Source organism: Phyllobates terribilis, unplaced genomic scaffold (genome assembly GCF_046119375.1).
Source record: "Phyllobates terribilis strain yellow unplaced genomic scaffold, ASM4611937v1 Scaffold_12__6_contigs__length_324123572, whole genome shotgun sequence".
NCBI classification, from domain to species: Eukaryota; Metazoa; Chordata; class Amphibia; order Anura; family Dendrobatidae; genus Phyllobates; species Phyllobates terribilis.
Genome location: NW_027362772.1, coordinates 42,848,044 through 42,871,524, shown reverse-complemented (window position 1 = coordinate 42,871,524; position 23,481 = coordinate 42,848,044). Strand labels below are relative to the sequence as shown.

At 43.1% G+C, this 23,481-nt stretch overlaps 1 protein-coding gene across 1 annotated transcript in view; it reads left to right on the top strand.

Annotated features, from left to right (window-relative positions):
• The window catches only part of LOC141173024 (chemerin-like receptor 1), a 102,111-nt gene that overhangs the window by 1,542 nt on the left and 77,088 nt on the right, over nt 1–23,481 (top strand). Inside the window, exon 2 of the mRNA XM_073657650.1 lies at nt 2,092–2,160. Coding sequence (XP_073513751.1) covers nt 2,105–2,160 — 56 coding nt within the window. The 5' untranslated portion in view covers nt 2,092–2,104. The remainder of the gene's footprint in view (nt 1–2,091; nt 2,161–23,481) is intronic.

Here is a 23,481-nt window from a genome sequence, read left to right as displayed (position 1 = left end):
TCTGACAGAGCCCTTACATGGATCGTGCCCGGATTGGAATAATCAGAGACAGCTGTTTTTTTCTGATATATAAGGCAGTGTTCTTAATTTATGAGACCCTGCAGTAAATCGAGGTCTTCATTTCACTGATGTATGAACCTAGTTTTACAAGTAAGGTCTCATTCAGACGTCCATTTTTCTAACGTTTGATAAAAACAGTCGTAGTTTCATCATTGTCTTTGTTCATTGTCTCATCAGAGTTTCATCAGTTTTTCTTGGATAAGATAGAAAAAAAAATTATCCTTCTTCTCCTATCAGCAGTCTAAGAAAAATGGACCTCACTCAGAAGACATCACATAGCTGACACTTGGATCAACATTGAATATGACTCTGTGATCTTGTGCAGGCCACTCGGTCAGGGAAAAAAATATAGTCCCCTAAAGGCACTATTAAATACAGGAAAAAAAAAAAAAAAAAGTTTTTGAAAAAATTTTAAACACTACAACAGTTCAAATCACCCCTCTTTTGTCCCATCAAAAATAAAACAATTAATAGAATAAAAATACACATATTAGTCATTGTTGCATTCATAAAAGTCCAATCGATCAAAATATATAGCAAATTAATTAGATTGATAAACGGCTTCATGAAAAAATGTCAAAACGCCAAAATAACTTTTTTTGCTCACCGCAGCATTGCAGTAAAATGCAATAAGAGGCGATTAAAATATTGTCTTCACCCCAAAAGTAAAAACGTCAGGGCACAAAACATTAGCCCTCACACTGCCCTATATGCCAAGAAAGGAAAACTTTACGGTTCTCGAAAAATGGCAACACAAGCAAAAAAATTTTTCGTACAATTTTCCAAATTTATTTTCACTTAAATTAAAAATAAACTATATATGTTTGGTATCTGAGTACTCGTACTGACCTCGAGAATCATATTGCCAGCTAAGTTTTACCGTATGGTGAATATGGTAAATAAAAAAACCCCAAAACAATTGTAGAATTGCACTTTTATTGTAATTCCAACACACTTGGATTTTTTTTCCCGCTTTCCAGTGTATTGCATAATAGACAGCCACAAAAACATGAGGCCGTGGGGACTTGAACATGTCACTTGAGCACCCGCGGTACTCGGTGCATACCCGACCACTGTAGACAAACTCTAGTAACAAGTACTTGCCCTCATTATTATATTATTTTTCTATTTTTTTTAAAGAGCAGCAATATATTATACCAGTAATTTGCTCCTTATGGGATTTATTTTCTTATAGGGAATCTGTAAGAACCTTCCTCCCACACCCTCACAAATTTTGTATATGGTTTTGTTGTATCTTTTCATTATTTTCAGAGAGGAACACGACCATATAAACAGTTTGGGGAGAGGGTTGTGCTGCCAGATTCCTTTTTAGGCATCTTCAGGAAGATATTGCACTGATCGGTTTGGGTGTTATGTCTCGTGTGATGAGTGATAATGATATAACTGTAGTTAGTCATTCCACATCAGAAAATTATGTCTTTATCAGCGGTGGGATCCAGCTATTCTTGGAGATATATTTGCAGCACATAATATAGGTAGATTTAGACCTGCACTGATGTATAAAGTAATAAAATATTACTATTCTATACATTTTACATACTTTGCCCAGCAACAATTTTTCTGGATACTGTAAGTTACCAAGAACTATATAACATGCAGATCATTTTTCTGTCCCCTCTGTTTGCAATCAGTAATGTGAGTAGAGAATGTATTAGAATACTTACCAGTCACCATCTTCTGCCGTTTCCAGCCCTGCTCCAGTCTGCTGTAATCACAGTTCTGATCTGCCGACTCACTTTGCGTCTCCTGTGCTGACCGGAAGCCACTTTTTCAGTGTTAGTATATAAGACTCAGAACATGGCTTGGAAAGATGGAAACGGCAAAACATGGTGACTGGTAAGTATTGTAATACACTCGCTACACACATTACTATTGCTAAGAAAAGAAAAATTTGATGGAGAGATAATAAAATGACACAACTTCTGCATAGAAACTATGGTCACATAATAGTCATCTGTGTTATTAATAATAAAATAAAAATAATTGCATTATTATGTATTTTTCTTGTAGGTAAATCCTCAGAATGGATGCTACAGATAATAATATGTCCATATCTAATATAACTCTGGATGACAACTGGTAAGTTTATATTCCTAATTCTTTAATTCTTTATTTCTCATGATTTAGTGCAGACTCCATTAACATCTATATTCGAGCCTCCATCCCCGATTACCAAAATTATGGAAATTCTGGTTAACCCATCCAACTCCTCTACACATCAGTGTCGTCCACTAGGCATCAGTGGTGTATGTGGTGCAGAGGATTCGGCTCTGCATTGTGGCTCCTGTATAATAACACAGATGTCACCAGAGCCAGACATTGACTTTCTCACTAAATTCATTTACTGGGAAGACACAAAGGTATAGAACAGGGTTTATTATATATTTTTTTATTTATTTTAGCTAAAGTTCATATAGAAAGCAGCAAACATGCCCAGGTCTGCTACTCCACAGCCGAACAAGTCTGTCACATCTGAATATGTCCTTACAAAGGTGCTTTAGATGTTCTCTTTTCTAGAAGTTGTCTGGTTAAAATAAATAGGAAATTTCTTTTAGTCACCTTCAGCTGCACTGGGAAACGATGGCCAGGGGCAGCACCTGACTAGTCTTGACTCTGGCTAAGCTCTTGTAACTATAAATTTTCGCAAATGCCGAGGAGTTTATTAAAAAATTATACTTTGCTTCCATCATACAGCCAGGCAATGATTAATGCTATCCACTGTTTGTGCCTCATGAATCGACTTTCAAATTCCAATTCGGCACTAAAAGTAAGAGTACTTAAAATTTGGGGGAAGTTAAGGATGGAGATATCTGTAGGTAGAAGTTTTTATTAGTGAAAATGCTCAGGTACTCGTTGCCCGGGTCGAGCAAATTGGAATGCTCGAGTGCTCGATCCAAGCAATGAGCGCAATGTAAGTCTATGGGGAACTCAAGTATTTTTCCGGCGCCCCCGCCCCAGTGGTCTGCAGAGGGCCTAAAAATTGCCCAAATTGAAGGGAACAGTGCTCAAATTACATGGAAACAGCATGGGAAAGACCCTTGGAAACATTTATGACTGCCAGGTCACTGCTGTCAGCAATGTTGTCAAAGTATTACGCCACTTTTATGGACTCACAATAAAACATACAAAAACAATAAGTATTTTCCTGTGAAAAATGTTAAAGAACATCCTTTCCAGGGTAATTACTTCAATATAAGGCAAAATAAATAACCAAAAACAAAAAAGATCCTCCATACCTTTGGCTATGTTCACACGTGGAATTTTTGATGCATTTTTGCACTATTACATTGCTTTCATCTGTGAAAAATACATTCACCGGTAAATGTCATTTTCACATTTTACTACCTTATCTGGCCATGTGGTTTGCAAGACATGATCAGACACATCCTGTTTCATTCATGAAGGAGGGACTCTGAATGTCACAAAGCCTGTATTTACAGGGCCATCAGGTGGCCCTTACCATTCTTAAAGGGCCAGTAGTTGGCCCTTGCTATTGTTAGAGAGCCATCAGCCAGCTATGCTTTGTTGTTCCCATTATTAACGAGTGGGTCTCCTATACTGTTATTGCATATGCAGTGACTGCAAGGGCTGCCAAAAAATTTGGACACACCCCAATACCCTTTTGAAGAGACGTAGAGGAGGACCTCATTAAAAAAAATGTTCCCATTATAAAGGAGTGGGCCTCCTATAGCGATAATGTCCATGCAGTGACTGTAAGGGCTGCCAAAATTTGGGAAAAACCCCAGTACTAATTTAAAGACACATGTGAGCCTCAGTAACGACATGTTCACATTAGAAAGGATTGGTTCTGCTATACATTTATAGGGTATGCAGTGAGTACAACAGCTGCCAAAATTTAAGAAAACCAATAATAGCAATTTAAAGACATATAGAGGTGGGACTCAGTAACAACATGTTCCCATTAGAAAGGAGCGGGTCTGCTATACAGTTATAGGGTATGCAGTGAGTACAACGGCTGCCAAAATTTGGGAAAAACCCCAATAACAATTTAAAAACACATAGATGTGGCCCTCAGTAATGACAGGTTCCTAGGAAGGAGTAATTCTGCTATCCAGTTATAGGGTATGCAGTGAGTACAACAGCTGCCAAAATTTGGAAAAAAAACAATAATAATTTAAAGACACATAGAGGTGGGCCTCACTTATGACATGCTCCCATTAGAAAGGAGTGGGTCTCCCATACTGTTCTTGCATATGCAGTTACTGCAACCGCTGCCAAAAATTTGGAGGCACTCCAATGTCCCTTCTAAGAGACATAGAGGAGGGCTTCATGAAAAAAAAATTCTCATTATTAGAAACTGGGTCTCCCATACTGTTTGCCTATGCAGTGAATGCAATGGCTGGCAAAAATTTGGAGGCACTCCATTGACTCTTGCAAAAGACAAAGATATGGTAATATGGTAGATATGGTGGTGATATGGTGGTGGAGGATGAGGATGAGGAAAAGGAGGAGCACAAGAGCAAATAGACAATAATCAGGAAGCGTATGCCCATGTCTGGGTGTGAAAACAGAGGTGCATGCAAATAGAGTTAGACCTCCCAAAAAAAAGACACTGTATTTGAGTTTATGTTATGCTGCTACCATTCGGTGGTGTTGAGAAGTCTGGCCCAATCCAGGCCTTGTTCATTATTAGAAGAGTCAGCCTGTCAGCATTTTAAATTGACAGGCACATGCACCTATTGGTTATAATTCCACCAGCGGCGCTAAAAATCTGCTCTGACAAAACGCTAGAAGCAAGGGCAGTCCAGGACCTCCAAGGTGTAGAGAGCCAGTTCATGCCACATCTCCAGCTTGGATACCCAATATTTATAAGTCGCAGAGGAATCACGGAGGACATTGGTGCGGTCGGCAAGGTACTCCCTGACCATCTTCCAAAACTTTTCCCTCATTGTGAGAGTACCTCATGCCTCAGGGTCTGTGCAATGGGAGGGTCTGAGAAAACTGTCCAAGAACTTTGACAGTGTTTTCCTGTCTCTGCTGGTTTGCATTTGTGTCTCTGTCGCCTGTACTCCTTGGTTGTCCAACAAACTGTGACCTCTTCTGCCAGTGTTTTCAGATGGCAATTTTTTAAAATAATTCCTCAACAAGGGCCTTCTCATACTGCCCCATTTTATTAGGCCTGTCCTGTGTGGTAAAAAGAGACAGAATGTTCTCCTTGTAGTGTGGGTCTAGAAGTGTCACCAACCAGTAATGACTGTCACAAAATTTGGAAAACGAGAGGGACACGGGAAAGGCAGCATAACATAAACTCAGCCATGTGTGCCAGACTGCTAAAAGGCAAGACTTCTGTGTCCTCACCAATAGGACGATTGACCATGCTCTCCTCCTCATCCTCCTCCTCCTTTCTGTCCTCATCCCATCGACGCTGAACAGATGGTATGACAGTTGTTCAAGTAGTACCGTCTATAGCACAGGGAATAAGCTACTGTTCTTCCTCCTCCTCCTCCTCCTCTTACTCGTTGTCACCCAATCCACGTTTGGATGAGATGGGGCTTGGCTATGTGGTATCACCCTGTATGGTTCCTGGCTCCATTTCATCTTTCTCCTTCTGCAATGAATCTTCTTTAATTGTGAGCAGAGAGTGCTTCAGAAGACAAAAAAGTGGGATGGTGACGCTAATTAGGGCGTTATCGCTGCTCACCATTTTAGTAGGGTCCTCAAAGTTTTGGAGGATGGTAAAGGTGTTTGACATCCATGTCCACTCATGAGATCTTATGTGTGGAGTCTGATCTGAATGGCGATGGCCTTGTTGATGCTGGTAGTTAACAAATGCCCTCTTCTGCTCACAAATCCTTCACAACATCTGCAATGTAGAGGTCCAACTTGTGGGGACATCGCACACCAGTTGGTGAGCTGGAAGCTGCAAACACTGCTGAAGCATGGCAAGGGTGGCAGAAGCTGTAGCTGACTTTCAAAAATGGGCAAACATTGTACTTTGCAAGCAGATCCAGTAGATCTAAGTAGGTTTTGAGAAACCACTGAACCATGAGTTTAAGCACATGGGCCAGGCATGGTATGTGTGTGAGCTCGCGTCGCTTCAGAGCTGCCAGCAGGCTCCGGCCATTGTCACACATGACCATGCCTGACTGTAGGTTCAGCGGTGTCAGCCACAGATCTGCCTGCTCTTTCAGAGCAGTCCAAAGCTCTTCAGAATTGAGTGGTTTGTCACCTAAGCATATTAGTTTCAGCACAGCCTGTTGCCGTTTGGCCGAGGCCATGGGGACCATGGGGTGCGGATTACCTAGCGTTTCACAAGCGTTTATGCTGCGGAAATTCCGCAGCATAAACGCTTGAAAAATGCTACGTGGGCACCTAGCCTAAGAGAGCTATTTTGGATTATCAAAATGGATACAAAATACCCCAATGGCATGAACTATAGGAATGATACTCTTTATTTATATTAAATCTCAGAGAATTGAATGTCTAAGGTTTTTTTTGTTTTTTTTTTCTCTCTCTGGGTTTCTTGTGATTTAGCCTTGTGATTATGCTGATTATTCTCAAATGTGATTGATTGCTAACATATGTGTTTATTGATCAACAGTTGGTCACTATTTGTTTTTATACCATGTATCATAAGGAATCTGTATCTTAGTGAATAAGGGCTTTTGCCAGAAATGCGTTGAGATGTATACACAACCTGTATGATCTTTTAATCTTTTTTCAATACACTCTTCTGAGTGTAGTGTCCCAGTATAGGATCAGTTGTCCATGGGCACTCGGCATGGTGGGAGGAAGGAGGATCAGGGTGAGGAATATGCGGTCCATACTCACAGCTACTGCGACTTGACCATGTGGAAGACATGGTGGTGGTGGCAAAGTGATGGAAGCATTATCTCCTAACCAACCAACAACCTTTTGACACTGCTATATGTTCAATAGTAGTGTTCTTGGGTCCCCTAGTAATTGGGACAGGAAGGTCGAGCAGCAAGATGTGGATGTTTGTTGTGGCACAATTTCAGCTTGCCCATGGCCTTGGCCTTGGCTTCTGCATGCACCATCACCATCAGTTTCATTTCCCCGTTCCTTGCCACGCACATTTTAAGTGGAGGATGATATTTTCCACGTTCACTACAAATGGCTGGATTTGAACAGCAGTTATATGTGATAGATCTGATGGACAACCACGGTTTTAAATAGCAGGCCTGTAGGTTACTATTCTTCACAGCAACCTTGTGTGAATAGCTTCACTAACACGCTGCAACAAAATGCAAATGGAAGCCAGAAATGGCTGATTTTGGAATGCAATTATATCTAATACGGTTGATGGAGAAACACGGTTTAAATAGTGGGCCTGTAGTTTACTAATACTATTCTTCACAGCAACCTCATGTGAATAGCTTCACTGACACATTACAACAAAATGGAAATGGAGGCCAGAAATGGCTGACTTTGGAACGCAGTTATATGTGATCCGTCTGACGGAGAAACACAGTTTTAAAAAGCGGGCCTGTAGTTTACTAATACTATACTTCACAGTGACCACATGTGAATAGCGTCACTGACACACTGCAACAAAATGGAAATGGAGGTCAGAAAATGCTGAATTTGGAACACAGTTATATGTGATACGTCAGACGGAGAACCACGATTTTAAAAAGCGGGCCTGTAGTTTACTTATACTATTCTTCAAAGCGACCTCGTGTGAATAACTTCACCGACAAACTGCAACAAAATGGAAATGAAGATCAATATTTTCCAACAAGCAAATAGAACAGAAAAATGGTGTCCTCTGGATTGCTTTTTAAGCAAATAATCAGGATTAATATAAAAAAAGAATTAGCCTTGTCCTCTGATATCTTCGGCTATGTCTACAAATATCTGTAACAACAGCAGCAGCAGCAGACAGAACATGCTATATGCACTGCAGTCTGCCACAAACCCTGTCTGCCTGCCTGCCTGCCTAACTCCTGCTATCACCATTCACCACTGAATATATGCAGTTGGATTAGTCCTCAGAAGGACTGTTAGTTCAGATGGATATTGTGACAGAGTCACTGGTATCATATATGATGGGAGGTATGTGTCACGTAGATTGCTAGCCTGTGTGAACTGAAACCAATAAACTTTCTGCCAGCATGTTATATGGTGGGGGTTAACTCTTTTAAAGGATGTGGTTTTATGGGAATGACAGAGATGGGAGGGAACTAATTTCCCATACCTACACCTCATCGTGTGACTGAGAAAGGTTTAAATGTTCAGTACTGTTTTTTTTCCCTGTGTTGTGGTTTGGAGAGGCAAAGTCTCCAGACTGGGAGAGCTTCAGCTCAGGACAGTTCTGAAGGCTGGGACTACAACCTGTGTGGTCGAATCCCATACTCATATGGAGTTTGCTATAGTTTATTCTTTTGTTTTTTCGTTTTGCCAGTAAGGCCATGTTTATTTTGCTGGAGTGCAGAGCTTTATACTGTTTAATAAAGCCTGCAGAGAAAACCCGGGTTCCTGAGTCTACTTCCGGGGTAGACTGTTACGTGCATAGCGCGAGGTCTTATATAGACCGATGACGCTACGCGGTAAGCCAATGACTGTAATGCCCACAACCAACATGGCTACGATATTACAGTGTGTGGCAAGCAATCCCTGCATGGTCATAAGCTCTCTAAAGAGCACCAAACATGTAGGGCCTGGACCCGAGCTCCTGCTCGAGCAAGCCAGAAATATTCGCCGAGTGCCGAGCTTATTGAGCACCGTGATGCTCGGGCGAGTACCAAGTAGTGGCAAGCACGTTCGCTCATCGCTACCTTTTACATATAAGGTCATATGAATTGCAGTTTCACCCCATAAACTGGATTGTATTCATAGTAATGCTGCCCTTGGGTCAAATAAAAGAAAACTTTTGAAAAAAAATTATATTTTTTAAATAATCCCCCATAAGATAAAAGTTTATCATGGCCTGAAGTCCATGGAATAAACAAAAGTTTTCAAAAGGAAGAGAATGTCATAAAATAATCACCCCCCTTCAAGTACTGTGCATACTTATAATTCCCCTGCTTATCTGAAAAATATTTAGATTTTCAAGTCCTCAGTGGTTGATACCTTTTAATGGCTAACTGAAAAGATGATAGTTGAAAGCTTTCGAGACTACTCAGGTATCTTCATCAGGCATAGTATAACACAAAATCTGAAGTCACATATTTATACACAATAGGACATAGAAATAATGTAATAAATGAGACAGGTGATGTAAAGCAGAGCTATTACTATAGGAGAGAGATAAACAGTTCTGGCTGTAAATATTGGAGCAGTTCATAGTTCAACCACTGAGGACTCTCAAATCTAAATATATTTTTATCTACTGGTTAGCACCGTACAAAAATATATATTTTCCCTGCTTACCTGATAATTCCCCTTCTTCTCCAGTGCTGTCCCTCTCTTACTCCCATTGGGGTATTATGAACTTCCCCTGCAGTGATGACGCTCTGTACTGCACATGTGCACATGACTGCTACAGTCAATCAGGGACCTCAGTAGTGATGTCTACATATAGACACTAATCTACTGAGGCCGCTGTCACAGCAAATCAATTGTCTGCTATAATTAATAGTGATCCACGTGGTGCAGGTAGATGTCATTGCAATAGAGGATCAAAAGGAGACTCAAACAGGTAGTCTTGATCACACTCAGCTTCCCCCAGACTAGTGTCTGACTGCTTTACTTATACATTATTAGATCAATATGCTTTAATGGGAACTTACTAAGTCATACTAAGCAACTTATATACATTCAATTCATTTCTATGAGCTTAAAGTTATCATCATAGACACACTACTGCTTATGACATATATAGTCCTGATGGTATCAGCTTTAGTGTTGAGCGAACATGCTCGACACTGCTCAGTACTCGCCCGAGCATCACGCTACTAGGGGTGTTCAGCGAGCACCGAGCATTTCCGGATTACTCGGGCAGGAGCTCGGGTCTCCGCCCTGCATGTTTGGCGCTCTTTACAGAGCCAATAAACATGCAGGGATTGCCAGCCAGTCACTGTAATGCCGCAGCCATGTTGGTTGTGGGCATTACATTGATTGGCTGGCTGCACAAAGTCACTTCGAGTATTTAAAACCGGGCGCCGCCATCTTGGACACAGATGGCTGAGATCAGACAGTGTAGGGACATCGCTGCTGATTCAGGGAGAGATATATACTGCAAAATAGTTAGTGTAGGGTCTGTAAAGGCTGCCAGATCAAACAAACAGTCCTTCTCAGGGCTAATATCCATCCCAGATATCAGGCAGGCAGGCAGGCAGGCTGTATAGGAGACACAGTGGTTATACCAGCAAACGCTGCATTACAGTCCTGTGTGCTCCTGTTGCTGAAATTGCTGAACTTAGCTCCAGGTCTTGGGGGCCAGGAAAAATCCCTTTTTTTCCATCTAAATACTCTTTTTTTTTTTTCCCTCCTTCAGACTGTACAAATACCCATCTTATTAACATTTTGGTGCCCCCCCCTAAAAAAACCCCTCTGTATTATCCACTTTGGGCCCATTTTTACCTTAAAAAAAACAGTTTGAGTGTGTTGCTCACTGTTCAGCTGCAAACATATCTATTTAAAATAACACCAACAAAAAAGTTCAGCTAGGGAAAAGAGAAATAAATAAAGCAAAACAGACAGGGAAAACCTGACGAAGCCATTTCCGGGCGAAACGCGCGTCGAGGCTGCCAGGCATCCCCAGCACCTTACTTTATGCTGTCCTAAGATCTACCAACAATGACTCAAGGTAACGGAGACCATATAACTTTACTGATTTGACAACATGGATTTTATTAAAATTCTTAACTTATAATCCATCATAGTTATATATATATGTTCTATGTTGTATCTCTATTGGTAGACTTGATATCATCTGGCATGATCCTGTGTCAGGATCTTATACAATCACACTACTTATTTGACAGCTTAAACAACTTATACTCTAAATTAGGTATACATTGTAAGCTGCTTTCTCTTTGGGGATGTTAGTCTCTGAACGGGGTATTTCTGCTTTACCCTGTTTCCTTTAGCTGTCCTCTCTCCTCCCCATCCACTTTTTACATCTTTTTATTACTATTGTGTAATTAAATGTAATATTGTGCAATAAAAATGTATATACTTTTTGATTCAAACCCCTTTTGTGTCAGCCTGGGATTACTTATTGAATAATATTAGTAATCATTTATAGTACAGGTTTTTTCCCTGTCTGTTTTGCTTTATTTATTTCTCTTTTCCCTAGCTGAACTTTTTTGTTGGTGTTGTTAGTATTGTAGGGGTTACAGACCATATATTATTTGGTCTGTTGATAGGATTTCATATCTATTTAAAATAATCTGATATAGAACAGTAAATTATAACTGTGGTTTTGCCGTTCCACGGTAAAAAATCTCTATTATCCAACTTGTGGTATTTTTTCCGTAAATAAAAACAGTAATAGTGTCTCCTGACTGTTCAGACACCAATACATCTGTTTAAAAGAGTCTGGTATACAAAGGTAAATTATAGCTGTGATTTTGCAGTTCCACGGTAAAAAATCTCTATTTTCCTGCTTTTGGCATTTTTTGCTGTAAAAAAAAATTTAATAGTGTCTCCCTGATTGTTCAGACACAAATATATTTGTTGAAAATACTCTGGTGCAGGCCCGAGAAATAGAAGTGTGGTTTTGCAGTTCCATGGTTCAAACCTCTGTAATATCCACTTTTGGGCCATTTTTACCTACAAAAAAAAACAGTTTGAGAGTGTCGCTCACTGTTCAGCCGCAAAACATATCTATTTAAAATTGTATGGTATACCACAGTAAACAATAACTGTGGTTTTGCCATTCCACAGTAAAAAATCTCTATTATTCAGCTTTTGGTATTTTTTCCATAAAGAAAAACAGTAATAGTTTCTCCCTGATTGTTTAAAAGAGTCGGGTGTAGGCCAGAGAAATAGAACTGTGGTTTTCCTCTTCCACGGTTCTAATCAACTTTTTATTACCCTTTTTCCATTGATAGTGCAAGTGTAAGCTATTTTAATTCCTAAACAATGGGCAAGGTGCCTGGCAAGGGACGTGGAAATGGACGTTCTGGTGATGATGCGTGCAGAGGACGGGGCCGTGGCCAAGGTGAAAATGTGCCACAACCAACAGCCACATCTTCTCGCTCCCGCTACTTGACCGAACTACTAGGGAAGCACAGAACAACACCAGTATTGTGAACTGATCAGTGTGAGCAGTTTATTAATTGGATAACAGATAATACTTCCAGTTAACTGGGCACCACCACCTCCGGTCTGTCTTCCACACGGTCAAATCTTACTAGCCGTGAGTCTCGACCGCATACTCCTCCTCACCCTGATGCTCCTTCCCCCCACCATGCCGAGTGTCGTCAGACAGCAACTGATCCCACACTTGGACACTCTGAAGAGCTGTTCACTTGTCCATTTCCAGATTTGTGCCCATCGCCTGCTCCGCTTGAAGTGATGGAAGAGGAGATCCCATGTAGCGATGCCCAAATATTTGAACAGCCACGGCCACAGGAAGTCGACGCTGGTAATTTGACACAAGAGGTGGACGACGACGAGACACAATTGCCACAAAGTGAGGAGGAGGATCGTGGTGCGCAAGTGGAAGAGGAGGAGGTGGTGGATGATCTAGTAACTGACCCAACGTGGCAGGAGGACATGCAGAGTGAGGCCAGCAGCACACAGGGTGAGGGAGGCAGAGTACCCCAACAGGCTGGAAGCAGCAGTGTAGTGGCCGCACACAGAAGGCAGGCAACAGTACCCCGTAACACCAAAACGAGGGACGTTGCCAGTACAATCTTTAGGTCTTCCAGAGTCTGGAATTTTTTTAAAGACACTGCTGATAACCCCAAAAAGGCCATTTGTACCACCTGCCATGCCATCATTAGCAGGGGTGACAAAACTACCAGCCTGACCACCACCAGCATGATCAGGCACATGGCAGCAAAGCACCCAACTTTGTGGGGTGAACCCCAGGGTCCACGACCAGTGTCAGCGGGTTTCACTACTGCTTCTTCCGCTGTTGTGCATTCATTAGAACCCCCTGTTGTGTGTGCAAGGCAATCCCCTGTCCATACAGCATGCAAAGATGCCCCCTCCTCTCAGTCTTTACTTGTTATGGCAGTTTCTCAAGAAACAGCATCAACATCCACGTCCACGTCCACGTCCCACCGCAGCGTTCAATTATCCATATCCCAGACCTTTGAACGAAAGCGCAAATTCGCAGCCAACTCCCCACAGGCCACAGTCCTAAATTCGCACATTTCACGACTGCTTGCATTGGAAATGCTGGCTTGCAGGCTGGTGGAGACGGAATATTTCCGCAACCTTATGGCGGTGGCCATCCCTCGGTACTCGGTACCCAGCCAACACTATTTTTCCCTTTGTGCCATCCCCGCACTACACAAGCACGTGTCCCAAAACATCTGCCGAGCACTCAACAACGCAGTTACTGGGAGAGTCCACCTGACAATGGACACGTGAACAAGTGCTTGTGGCCAGGGATGTTACATATCCCTGATGGCACACTGGGTAAACATAGTTGAAGCCGGGACCCAGTCGGACCTTGGGATGGAACACATCCTCCCCACACAGAAGATTGCGGGCCCTATGTCAGTCTGAGTTGCCCCCACAGTGTACAGCTCCTTTGCATCCTCCTCCTCCTCCTCCTCATGTTCGGCCTCCATCTCAGATATCACCACATCAGTTACAAGCTGGAAGCACTGCAGTACTGCCTCCGCCAAGTGGCAACAGGCTGTGCTGAAACTCATACTGCTTGTGAGTTGTTGACAGCTGTGAAAGAGCAGGCAGATCTGTGGCTGAGACCGCTGAACCTACATCCAGGCATGGTCGTGTGTGACAATGGCCGTAACCTGATTGTGGCTCTGAGGCGAGGCGAGATCACACACGTACCATGCCTGGCTCATGTGCTTAACCTCGTGGTTCAGCGGTTTCTTAAATCGTACCCCGAGTTGCCAGATCTGCTCATCAAAGTATGTCGCCTGTCAGTTCATTTTCGTAAGTCTGCTACAGCTTCCGCCGCCCTTGCTGTGTTGCAGCAGTGTTTGCAGCTTCCGGCACACCGACTGGTGTGTGATGTCCCCACACGTTGGAACTCTACCCTCCACATGTTGCAAAGGATTTGTGAGTAGAAGAAAGCAGTTGTGGAGTACCAGCTGCAACAAGGCTGTCGATATTCAGGTCAGACTCCACACATAATATCTCAGGAATGGACCTGGATGTCTGACATATGTACCATCCTGACAAACTTTGAGGAGTCCATCAAGATGGTGAGAGGCGATGATGCCATCATTAGCGTCAGCATTCCACTTGTCTGTCTTTTGCAACGCTCTATGCAGAGAATTAAAGAGGAGGCATTGCAGCCACAGTATGATGAGATGGATCAAAAAGCCATAGCGGTCGATTACACACAGCCCAGCCTCATCTCATCCCAGTGTGCATTGGGGGACAATGAAGAAAGAAGGAATTCTGCGGTGTTAGTGAAGCGCTAGAACAACTAGACAGTGGATTAGGTTATAACACACAAACCTTTTATTGTTTAGTACGCTCTCTAACACCACGACGCGTTTCAATAGCAGACGCTATCTTCCTCAGGTAGATTAGAGAGCAAATGAAAGAGCAACCATTATATAGGGTAGGTGCACCAATCAAAGGACACTAACAATTATGACAACACAGGAAATACAAAACAGGAAGTTTAAAAAAAAGAAAAAAAGATAAGTAAAAGAAATGAATATCATATAAATATGAATATAAATACTACATTAGATCAGCAGGTTTAAAGAGAGGATAAAAAATGCCACAGTATACCCAATAATGTCATGATGTACTAAAAGCAGGGATTATGAATAAAATATAAAATTAATAAAAAAACAAATAATATAATATAAAATGAAATAAAAACTAGTAATGCATGAATAAGAACCAAGAGAGAAATAGGGTTAATGAATCGCATTCTCAATTGTTAAATTAAGGCCCTCAGTGGACAGAGTGCCCAATCTAAAGATGGGGATCCTATTCATTTTGAACAATAATGTTTTTACTTTTGGGACATCTGTTTAGAAGCAGTTGAAGGGCTGCGCGATGGGGACGAGATTCGCCCCCAGTTACGCTAACTTGTTTATGGGGGTGTTTGAGTCTGTCTTCATCGCGCAGTCCTCCTCTGCAGCAGGACATGTTCTCCCCTACAAGCGTTTCATTGATGATCTCTTCTTTTTGTGGTCAGGGACTAAAGAGGAGGCATCTATGTTTGTGGAAGAATTAAATTTGAATACATGGGGTCTTTCCTTTACAGCAACTGTGTCAGAAACAGCCCTCCATTATTTGGACCTTTTGGTGCGGGTTGACCCGTCGGGGAGGTTGTCCACGTCTACCCATTTTAAACAGGTTGATGTTAACAGCTACCTTTGCTTTGACAGTGGACACCTCCCTAGATAGGTCAGAAACGTACCATATGGCTAATACTGGAGGATCAGAAAAAACTGCACTAATAATTCTGATTTTGCCCTGGAGGCCAAAATCCTCAACAAACGGTTCAGGCAAAAAGGATATCCACGGAAATTACTGAGTGATGCCTTTCAGAAATGTAGAGCATTATCTCAAGAGTCCTGTATCAAAAAACTCCAGCTCCGTTCCCAAGACAGTATTGTTAAGAGTATGACTTCGGCCAGTGATAAAAACCCTGATGATGCTACTGAGTTGAGTAACTGGAGCCTGGTGACTACTTATAGCCAGTCTCACAGGAACATCCAGAAGTTACTAGACAAATTCTGGTTTATCCTTAAGAGTAGTGTTGAGCCACCCCCGTAGTGTTCGGGTTCGGTTCGGTTCCTCGAACACCGGGATGTTCGAGGAACTGTTCGTCGAACTGTTCGTCGAACACCTTAGAACACCGTCGAACACCGTTAAAACCAATGGCAGGCAAACAAAAACACATAGAAACACATAGAAAACACCTGCAAAGGTGTCCAAAAGCTGACAAACTGCTCAGAAGACACTCTCTTTAAAAAAGCCGGCCTACAAATTCAGCAGCGGCATACACCGGTACCCGACAATTTAGACAAGAAGGAATAGAGCATCACACATAGATTAGATAGATAGAAACATGTCAGTCACACATATAAGAAGCACAGTGACAGTGTTGGTTACTGCACTTGTCATTTAGTGTAAAGGATTTATTAAAAAAAATATTAGTGTTTTCATGCACCGTCTCTTTAAAAAAGCCGGCCGGCAATTCAGCATCTGTACCCGACAATTTATAACAGAAAGAATAGAGCTTCACACATAGATTAGATAGATAGAAACATGTCAGTCACATATATAATAAGTACAGTGAGAGTGTTGCTTACTGTACTTGTCATTTAGTGTAAAGGATTTATTTAAAAAAATAATAGTGTTTTAATGCACTGTCTCTTTAAAAAAGCCGGCCGGCAATTCAGCAGCGGTACCCGACAATTTAGAACAGAAAGATAGAGCATCACACATAGATTAGATAGATAGAAACATGTCAGTCACATATATATGAAGTACAGTGATAGTGTTGGTTACTGTACTTGTCATTTAGTATTAAAATAAAGGATTTATTATTAAAAAAATTGGCGAGGGGTTCCCCTTAATTTTAGGCTCTAGTGGAGGTTAAGCAGACGGCTGGGGCAGATGTTTGAAGCCTGGGAAGGGGGTAATACCCACGGAGCTTCCCAGGCTACGAATATCAGCCCCCAGCTGAATACATAGCCTTTACTAGCTATTAAAATGGGGGACCCCCCCAAAAAAATGACGTGGGGTCCCCCCTAATTTAATAGCTAGCAAAGGCTAGGCAGACAGCTGGGGGCTGATATTAATAGCCCAGGAAGGGAGCCATGAATATTGGCCCCCTCCCAGGCTAGAAACACCAGCCGTCAGCCGCCCCAGAAATGGCGCATTCATAGGATGCGCCAATTCTGGCACTTAGCCTCGCTCTTCCACGCTGCCCTGGTGCGGTGGCAGGGGGTAATAGGGTTGGGGTTGATGTCAGCTTATAATGCCAGCTGACATCAAGCCCAGGTTAGTAATGGAGAGGCGTCTATAAGACACCCCCATTACTAACCCCATAGTCAAAGTTAAAAAAAACACAAACACCCAGAATAAAGTCCTTTAATTGAAATAAAGACACAATCCTTTATTGTTCTAAATTAAACCATACTTACCATCACGCCCATTCCAGCTGAAGCCAACGATCTCCTGCAATAAAAGAAAAATAATAAAGCAACCTCATCCTTACCTTTCCATGGTTCCCACGACAGCTTCAGCTCTGCTACATCGAGATGACAGGCTGGACCGCAGCAGAACGCTGCCATCCAGCCTGTCATCCCGCAGACACTGAGAAGCGCAGGCTTGCTTGCGCTGCTCAGCGTCTCTCTGTGACGACATCCAGATGAGCCGAGTTCATGTCCAATGAACTCGGCTCACCTCATGCACGTCACTGACAGCGTGGGAAAATTCTCACGCTGAAGCGCTGATTGCAGGAGAATTTTCCCACGCTGTCAGTGACGTGCAGGAGGTGAGCTCATGTCCAATGAACTCAGCTCACCTCCTGCACGTCACTGACAGCGTGGGAGAATTCTCCTGCACTCAGCACTTCAGCGTGAGAATTTTCCCACGCTGTCAGTGACGTGCATGAGGTGAGCCGAGTTCATTGGACATGACCTCGGCTCATCTGGATGCCGTCACAGCGAGACAGTGAGGAGCACAAGCATGCCTGCGCTTCTCAGTGTCTGCGGGATGACAGACTGGATGGCAGCGTTCTGCTGCGGTCCAGCCAGTCATCTCGATGTAGCAGAGCTGAAGCTGTCGTGGGAACCATGGAAAGGTAAGGATGAGGTTGGTTTATTATTTTTCTTTTATTGCAGGAGATCGTTGGCTTCAGCTGGAATGGGTGTGATGGTAAGTATGGTTTAATTTAGAACAATAAAGAATTGTGTCTTTATTTCAATTAAAGGACTTTATTCTGGGTGTTGTGTTTTTTTTAAATACTTTACTAGAAATTCATGGCGGTCATGTCTAATAGTGGCGTGACCCCATGAATTTTGGGCTTGGGGCCAGCTGATAATACCAAGCTGGCCCTAACCCCTTTATTACCCAGTGAGCCACCGCACCAGGGCCCTGGATGAGTTGGGTACAGCGCCAGAAGATGGCGCTTCTATGAACGCGCCATTTTCCGGGGTGGCTGCGGACTGCAATTTGTAGCGGGGGGGGGGGCCCAGAAAGCTTGGGCCTCCCTGCGCTGCAGATTCCAGCCCCCAGCTGCCTAGTTGTACCTGGCTGGACACAAAAATAGGGCGAAGCCCCACGTACTTTTTTTTTAATTATTTCATGAAATTCATGAAATAATTAAGAAAAAAAGGCCTTCCCTATATTGTTGTGTCCGGCCAGGTACAAATAGGCAGCTGGTGGTTGGGGGCAGCCCGTTCCTGCCTGCTGTACCTGGCTGGACACAAATATAGTGCGAAGCCCCACTTCAATTTTTTTTAATTATTTCATGAAATTCATGAAATAATTAAGAAAAAAAGGGCTTCCCTATATTGTTGTGTCCGGCCAGGTACAAATAGGCAGCTGGTGGATGGGGGCAGCCCGTTCCTGCCTGCTGTACCTGGCTGGACACAAATATAGTGCGAAGCCCCACTTCAATTTTTTTTAATTATTTCATGAAATTCATGAAATAATTAAGAAAAAAAGGGCTTCCCTATATTGTTGTGTCCGGCCAGGTACAAATAGGCAGCTGGTGGATGGGGGCAGCCTGCTGTAACTGGCTGGACACAAATATAGTGCGAAGCCCCACTTCAATTTTTTTTAATTATTTCATGAAATTCATGAAATAATTAAGAAAAAAAGGGCTTCAATATATTGTTGTGTCCGGCCAGGTACAAATAGGCAGCTGGTGGATGGGGGCAGCCCGTTCCTGCCTGCTGTACCTGGCTGGACACAAATATAGTGCGAAGCCCCACTTCAATTTTTTTTAATTATTTCATGAAATTCATGAAATAATTAAGAAAAAAAGGGCTTCCCTATATTGTTGTGTCCGGCCAGGTACAAATAGGCAGCTGGTGGATGGGGGCAGCCCGTTCCTGCCTGCTGTACCTGGCTGGACACAAATATAGTGCGAAGCCCCACTTCAATTTTTTTAAATTATTTCAGGAAATTCATGAAATAATTTAAAAAAAGTTGACGTGGGGCTTCGCACTATATTTGTGTCCAGCCAGGTACAGCAGGCAGGAACGGGCTGCCCCCAACCACCAGCTGCCTATTTGTACCTGGCCGGACACAACAATATAGGGAAGGCCTTTTTTTCTTAATTATTTCATGAATTTCATGAAATAATTAAAAAAAAAGTACGTGGGGCTTCGCCCTATTTTTGTGTCCAGCCAGGTACAACTAGGCAGCTGGGGGCTGGAATCCGCAGCGCAGGGAGGCCCAAGCTTTCTGGGCCACCCCCGCTGCAAATTGCAGTCCGCAGCCACCCCGGAAAATGGCGCGTTCATAGAAGCGCCATCTTCTGGCGCTGTACCCTACTCATCCAGGGCCCTGATGCGGTGGCTCACTGGGTAATAAAGGGGTTAGGGCCAGCTTGGCATTATCAGCTGGCCCTAAGCCCGAAATTCATGGGGTCACGCCAATATTAGACATGACCACCATGAATTTCTAGTAAAGTATTTAAAAAAAACACAACACCCAGAAAAAAGTCCTTTAATTGAAATAAACACACAATTCTTTATTGTTCTAAATTAAACCATACTTACCATCACGCCCATTCCAGCTGAAGCCAACGATCTCCTGAAATAAAAGAAAAATAATAAAGCAACATCATCCTTACCTTTCCATGGTTCCCATGACAGCTTCAGCTCTGCTACATCGAGATGACAGGCTGGACCACAGCAGAACGCTGCCATCCAGCCTGTCATCCCGCAGACACTGAGAAGCGCAGGCTTGCTTGCGCTCCACAGTGTCTCTCTGTGAGGGCATCCAGATGAGCCGAGTTCATGTCCAATGAACTCGGCTCACCTCATGCACGTCACTGACAGCGTGGGAAAATTCTCCTGCACTCAGCGCTTCAGCGTGGGAGAATTCTCACACTGAAGCGCTGAGTGCAGGAGAATTCTCCCACGCTGTCAGTGACGTGCAGGAGGTGAGCTGAGTTCATTGGACATGAGCTCACCTTATGCACGTCACTGACAGCGTGGGAAAATTCTCCTGCACTCAGCGCTTCAGCGTGGGAGAATTCTCACGCTGAAGCGCTGAGTGCAGGAGAATTCTCCCACGCTGTCAGTGACGTGCAGGAGGTGAGCTGAGTTCATTGGACATGAGCTCACCTTATGCACGTCACTGACAGCGTGGGAGAATTCTCCTGCACTCACCGCTTCAGCGTGAGAATTTTCCCACGCTGTCAGTGACGTGCATGAGGTGAGCCGAGTTCATTGGACATGAACTCGGCTCATCTGGATGTCGTCACAGAGAGACGCTGAGCAGCGCAAGCAAGCCTGCGTTTCTCAGTGTCTGCGGGATGAGAGGCTGGATGGCAGCGTTCTGCTGCGGTCCAGCCTGTCATCTCGATGTAGCAGAGCTGAAGCTGTCGTGGGAACCATGGAAAGGTAAGGATGAGGTTGCTTTATTATTTTTCTTTTATTGCAGGAGATCGTTGGCTTCAGCTGGAATGGGCGTGACGGTAAGTATGGTTTAATTTAGAACAATAAAGGATTGTGTCTTTATTTCAATTAAAGGACTTTATTCTGGGTGTTTGTGTTTTTTTTAACTTTGACTATGGGGTTAGTAATGGGGGTGTCTTAGAGACGCCTCTCCATTACTAACCTGGGCTTGATGTCAGCTGGCATTATAAGCTGACATCAACCCCAGCCCTATTACCCCCTGCCACCGCACCAGGGCAGCGTGGAAGAGCGAGGCTAAGTGCCAGAATTGGCGCATCCTATGAATGCGCCATTTCTGGGGCGGCTGACGGCTGGTGTTTCTAGCCTGGGAGGGGGCCAATATTCATGGCTCCCTTCCTGGGCTATTAATATCAGCCCCCAGCTGTCTGCCTAGCCTTTGCTAGCTATTAAATTAGGGGGGACCCCACGTCATTTTTTTTGGGGGGTCCCCATTTTAATAGCTAGTAAAGGCTATGTATTCAGCTGGGGGCTGATATTAGTAGCCTGGGAAGCTCCGTGGGTATTACCCCCTTCCCAGGCTTCAAACATCTGCCCCAGCCGTCTGCTTAACCTCCGCTAGAGCCTAAAATTAAGGGGAACCCCACGCCAATTTTTTTAATAATAAATCCTTTATTTTAATACTAAATGACAAGTACAGTAACCAACACTATCACTGTACTTCATATATATGTGACTGACATGTTTCTATCTATCTAATCTATGTGTGAAGCTCTATTCTGTCTGTTATAAATTGTCGGGTACCGCTGCTGAATTGCCGGCCGGCTTTTTTAAAGAGACGGTGCACGAAAACACTATTATTTTTTTTGATAAATCCTTTACGCTAAATGACAAGTACAGTCAGCAGCACTATCACTGTGCTTCATATATATGTGACTGACATGTTTCTATCTATCTAATCTATGTGTGAAGCTCTATTCTTTCGGTTCTAAATTGTCGGGTACCGGTGTATGCCGCTGCTGAATTGCCGGCTTTTCATGTTTCACTGTGAGCACTGTTCCCATCGATTTGGGCAATCACTGTAATGCCACAACCACCATGGCTGTGGCATTACAGTGAGTGGCAGACAATCCCTACATGATTGGTGCTCTAAATAGCGCCAGACATGCAGGACACGCTTTTGGTGCACGAACAGTTATCGAACATAACCTCGAACAGCCGAATTTTTTGCAAATCGTTCGGGTTCGTCGAACAACTCGAACACCGCCCAAAACAGCTCGAATTTGAGATTGGCGAACAGTTCTAGTCGAACACCGCTCATCTCTACTTAAGAGCGATCCGGTCCTCTCTAGGCACCTTCCTGATAAACCAAGGGTGGTGTTCAGAAGGGGTAAGAACCTCTGCAATATGGTGGCTCCTAGCAATACGCTATGTGAATCCTCTCCAACCCAATCTACCAGCATGGGCAATTTGATCAGTGGTTGTTTCTCTTGTGGGTCCCCAAAATGCATGTGTTGCCAGAGCATCATTAGTGGTTCAAAGACTTTCTCCTCGACTACCACTGGCAATACATATACCATTAGACAATTTTTAAACTGTCACTCCATGTTCGTGGTATATCTTCTTGAATGTATGTGCGGCCTACAATACGTGGGCCGTACAATACAGGCCATGCATGCACGGATGAATAAGCATAGGTCTAACATTCCTAGTGGTTTCCTTCTACATAGCGTTTCTAAACATTTTTCTGTGGCGCATAATAAGGATCCAACTGACTTAAGGCTTAAAACTATTGATCAGATTGCTGAAACCACGACTGACTGCTTGGGCCGTCTAATTAATTGTGAGAGCTATTGGATTTTTAGATTGGGCACTCTGTCCCCTGAGGGCCTTAATTTAACAATTGAGAATGCGATTCATTAACCCTATTTCTCTCTTGGTTCTTATTCATGCATTACTAGTTTTTATTTCATTTTATATTATATTATTTGTTTTTTTATTAATTTTATATTTTATTCATAATCCCTGCTTTTAGTACATCATGAAATTATTGGGTATACTGTGGCATCTTTTATCCTCTCTTTTAACCTGCTGATCTAATGTAGTATTTATATTCATATTTATATGATATTCATTTCTTTTACTTATCTTTTTTTTTTTTTTTAACTTCCTGTTTTGTATTTCCTGTGTTGTCATAATTGTTAGTGTCCTTTGATTGGTGCACCTACCCTATATAATGGTTGCTCTTTCATTTGCTCTCTAATCTACCTGAGGAAGATAGCGTCTGCTATCGAAATGCGTCGTGGCATTAGAGAGCGTACTAAACAATAAAAGGTTTGTGTGTTATAACCTAATCCACTGTCTAGTTGTTCTAGCGCTTCACTAACACCGCAGAATTCCTTCTTTCTTGATTGTTAATCTCCCCTGTGGAGAGCGGTGGAAGCTGCTCTGTTTACAACTAGCCTACTACTGGACCTGCCGTGATGTCATTGTGGAATGCCCACTTCGGTCACACGGTCCTGGTCATGTGACCGCTGAAGCAGACAGAAGCTCCCTACAACAGTTCCTGCTAAGTTGTGATCATCTTACAGACTCCTACCTGGAAGCGTTTTTCCTTGTTGTGCGGGGCTCCTTTGCACAACAGGACCAGGTGAGTGGTCACTACATTTCCCCCTTCATTCCCCCCCCCCCAAACCTCAGGCTCTTCACCATTGGCGCTCCTACTGTTTTTGTTTTCCTTGGGGGACAATGAGGG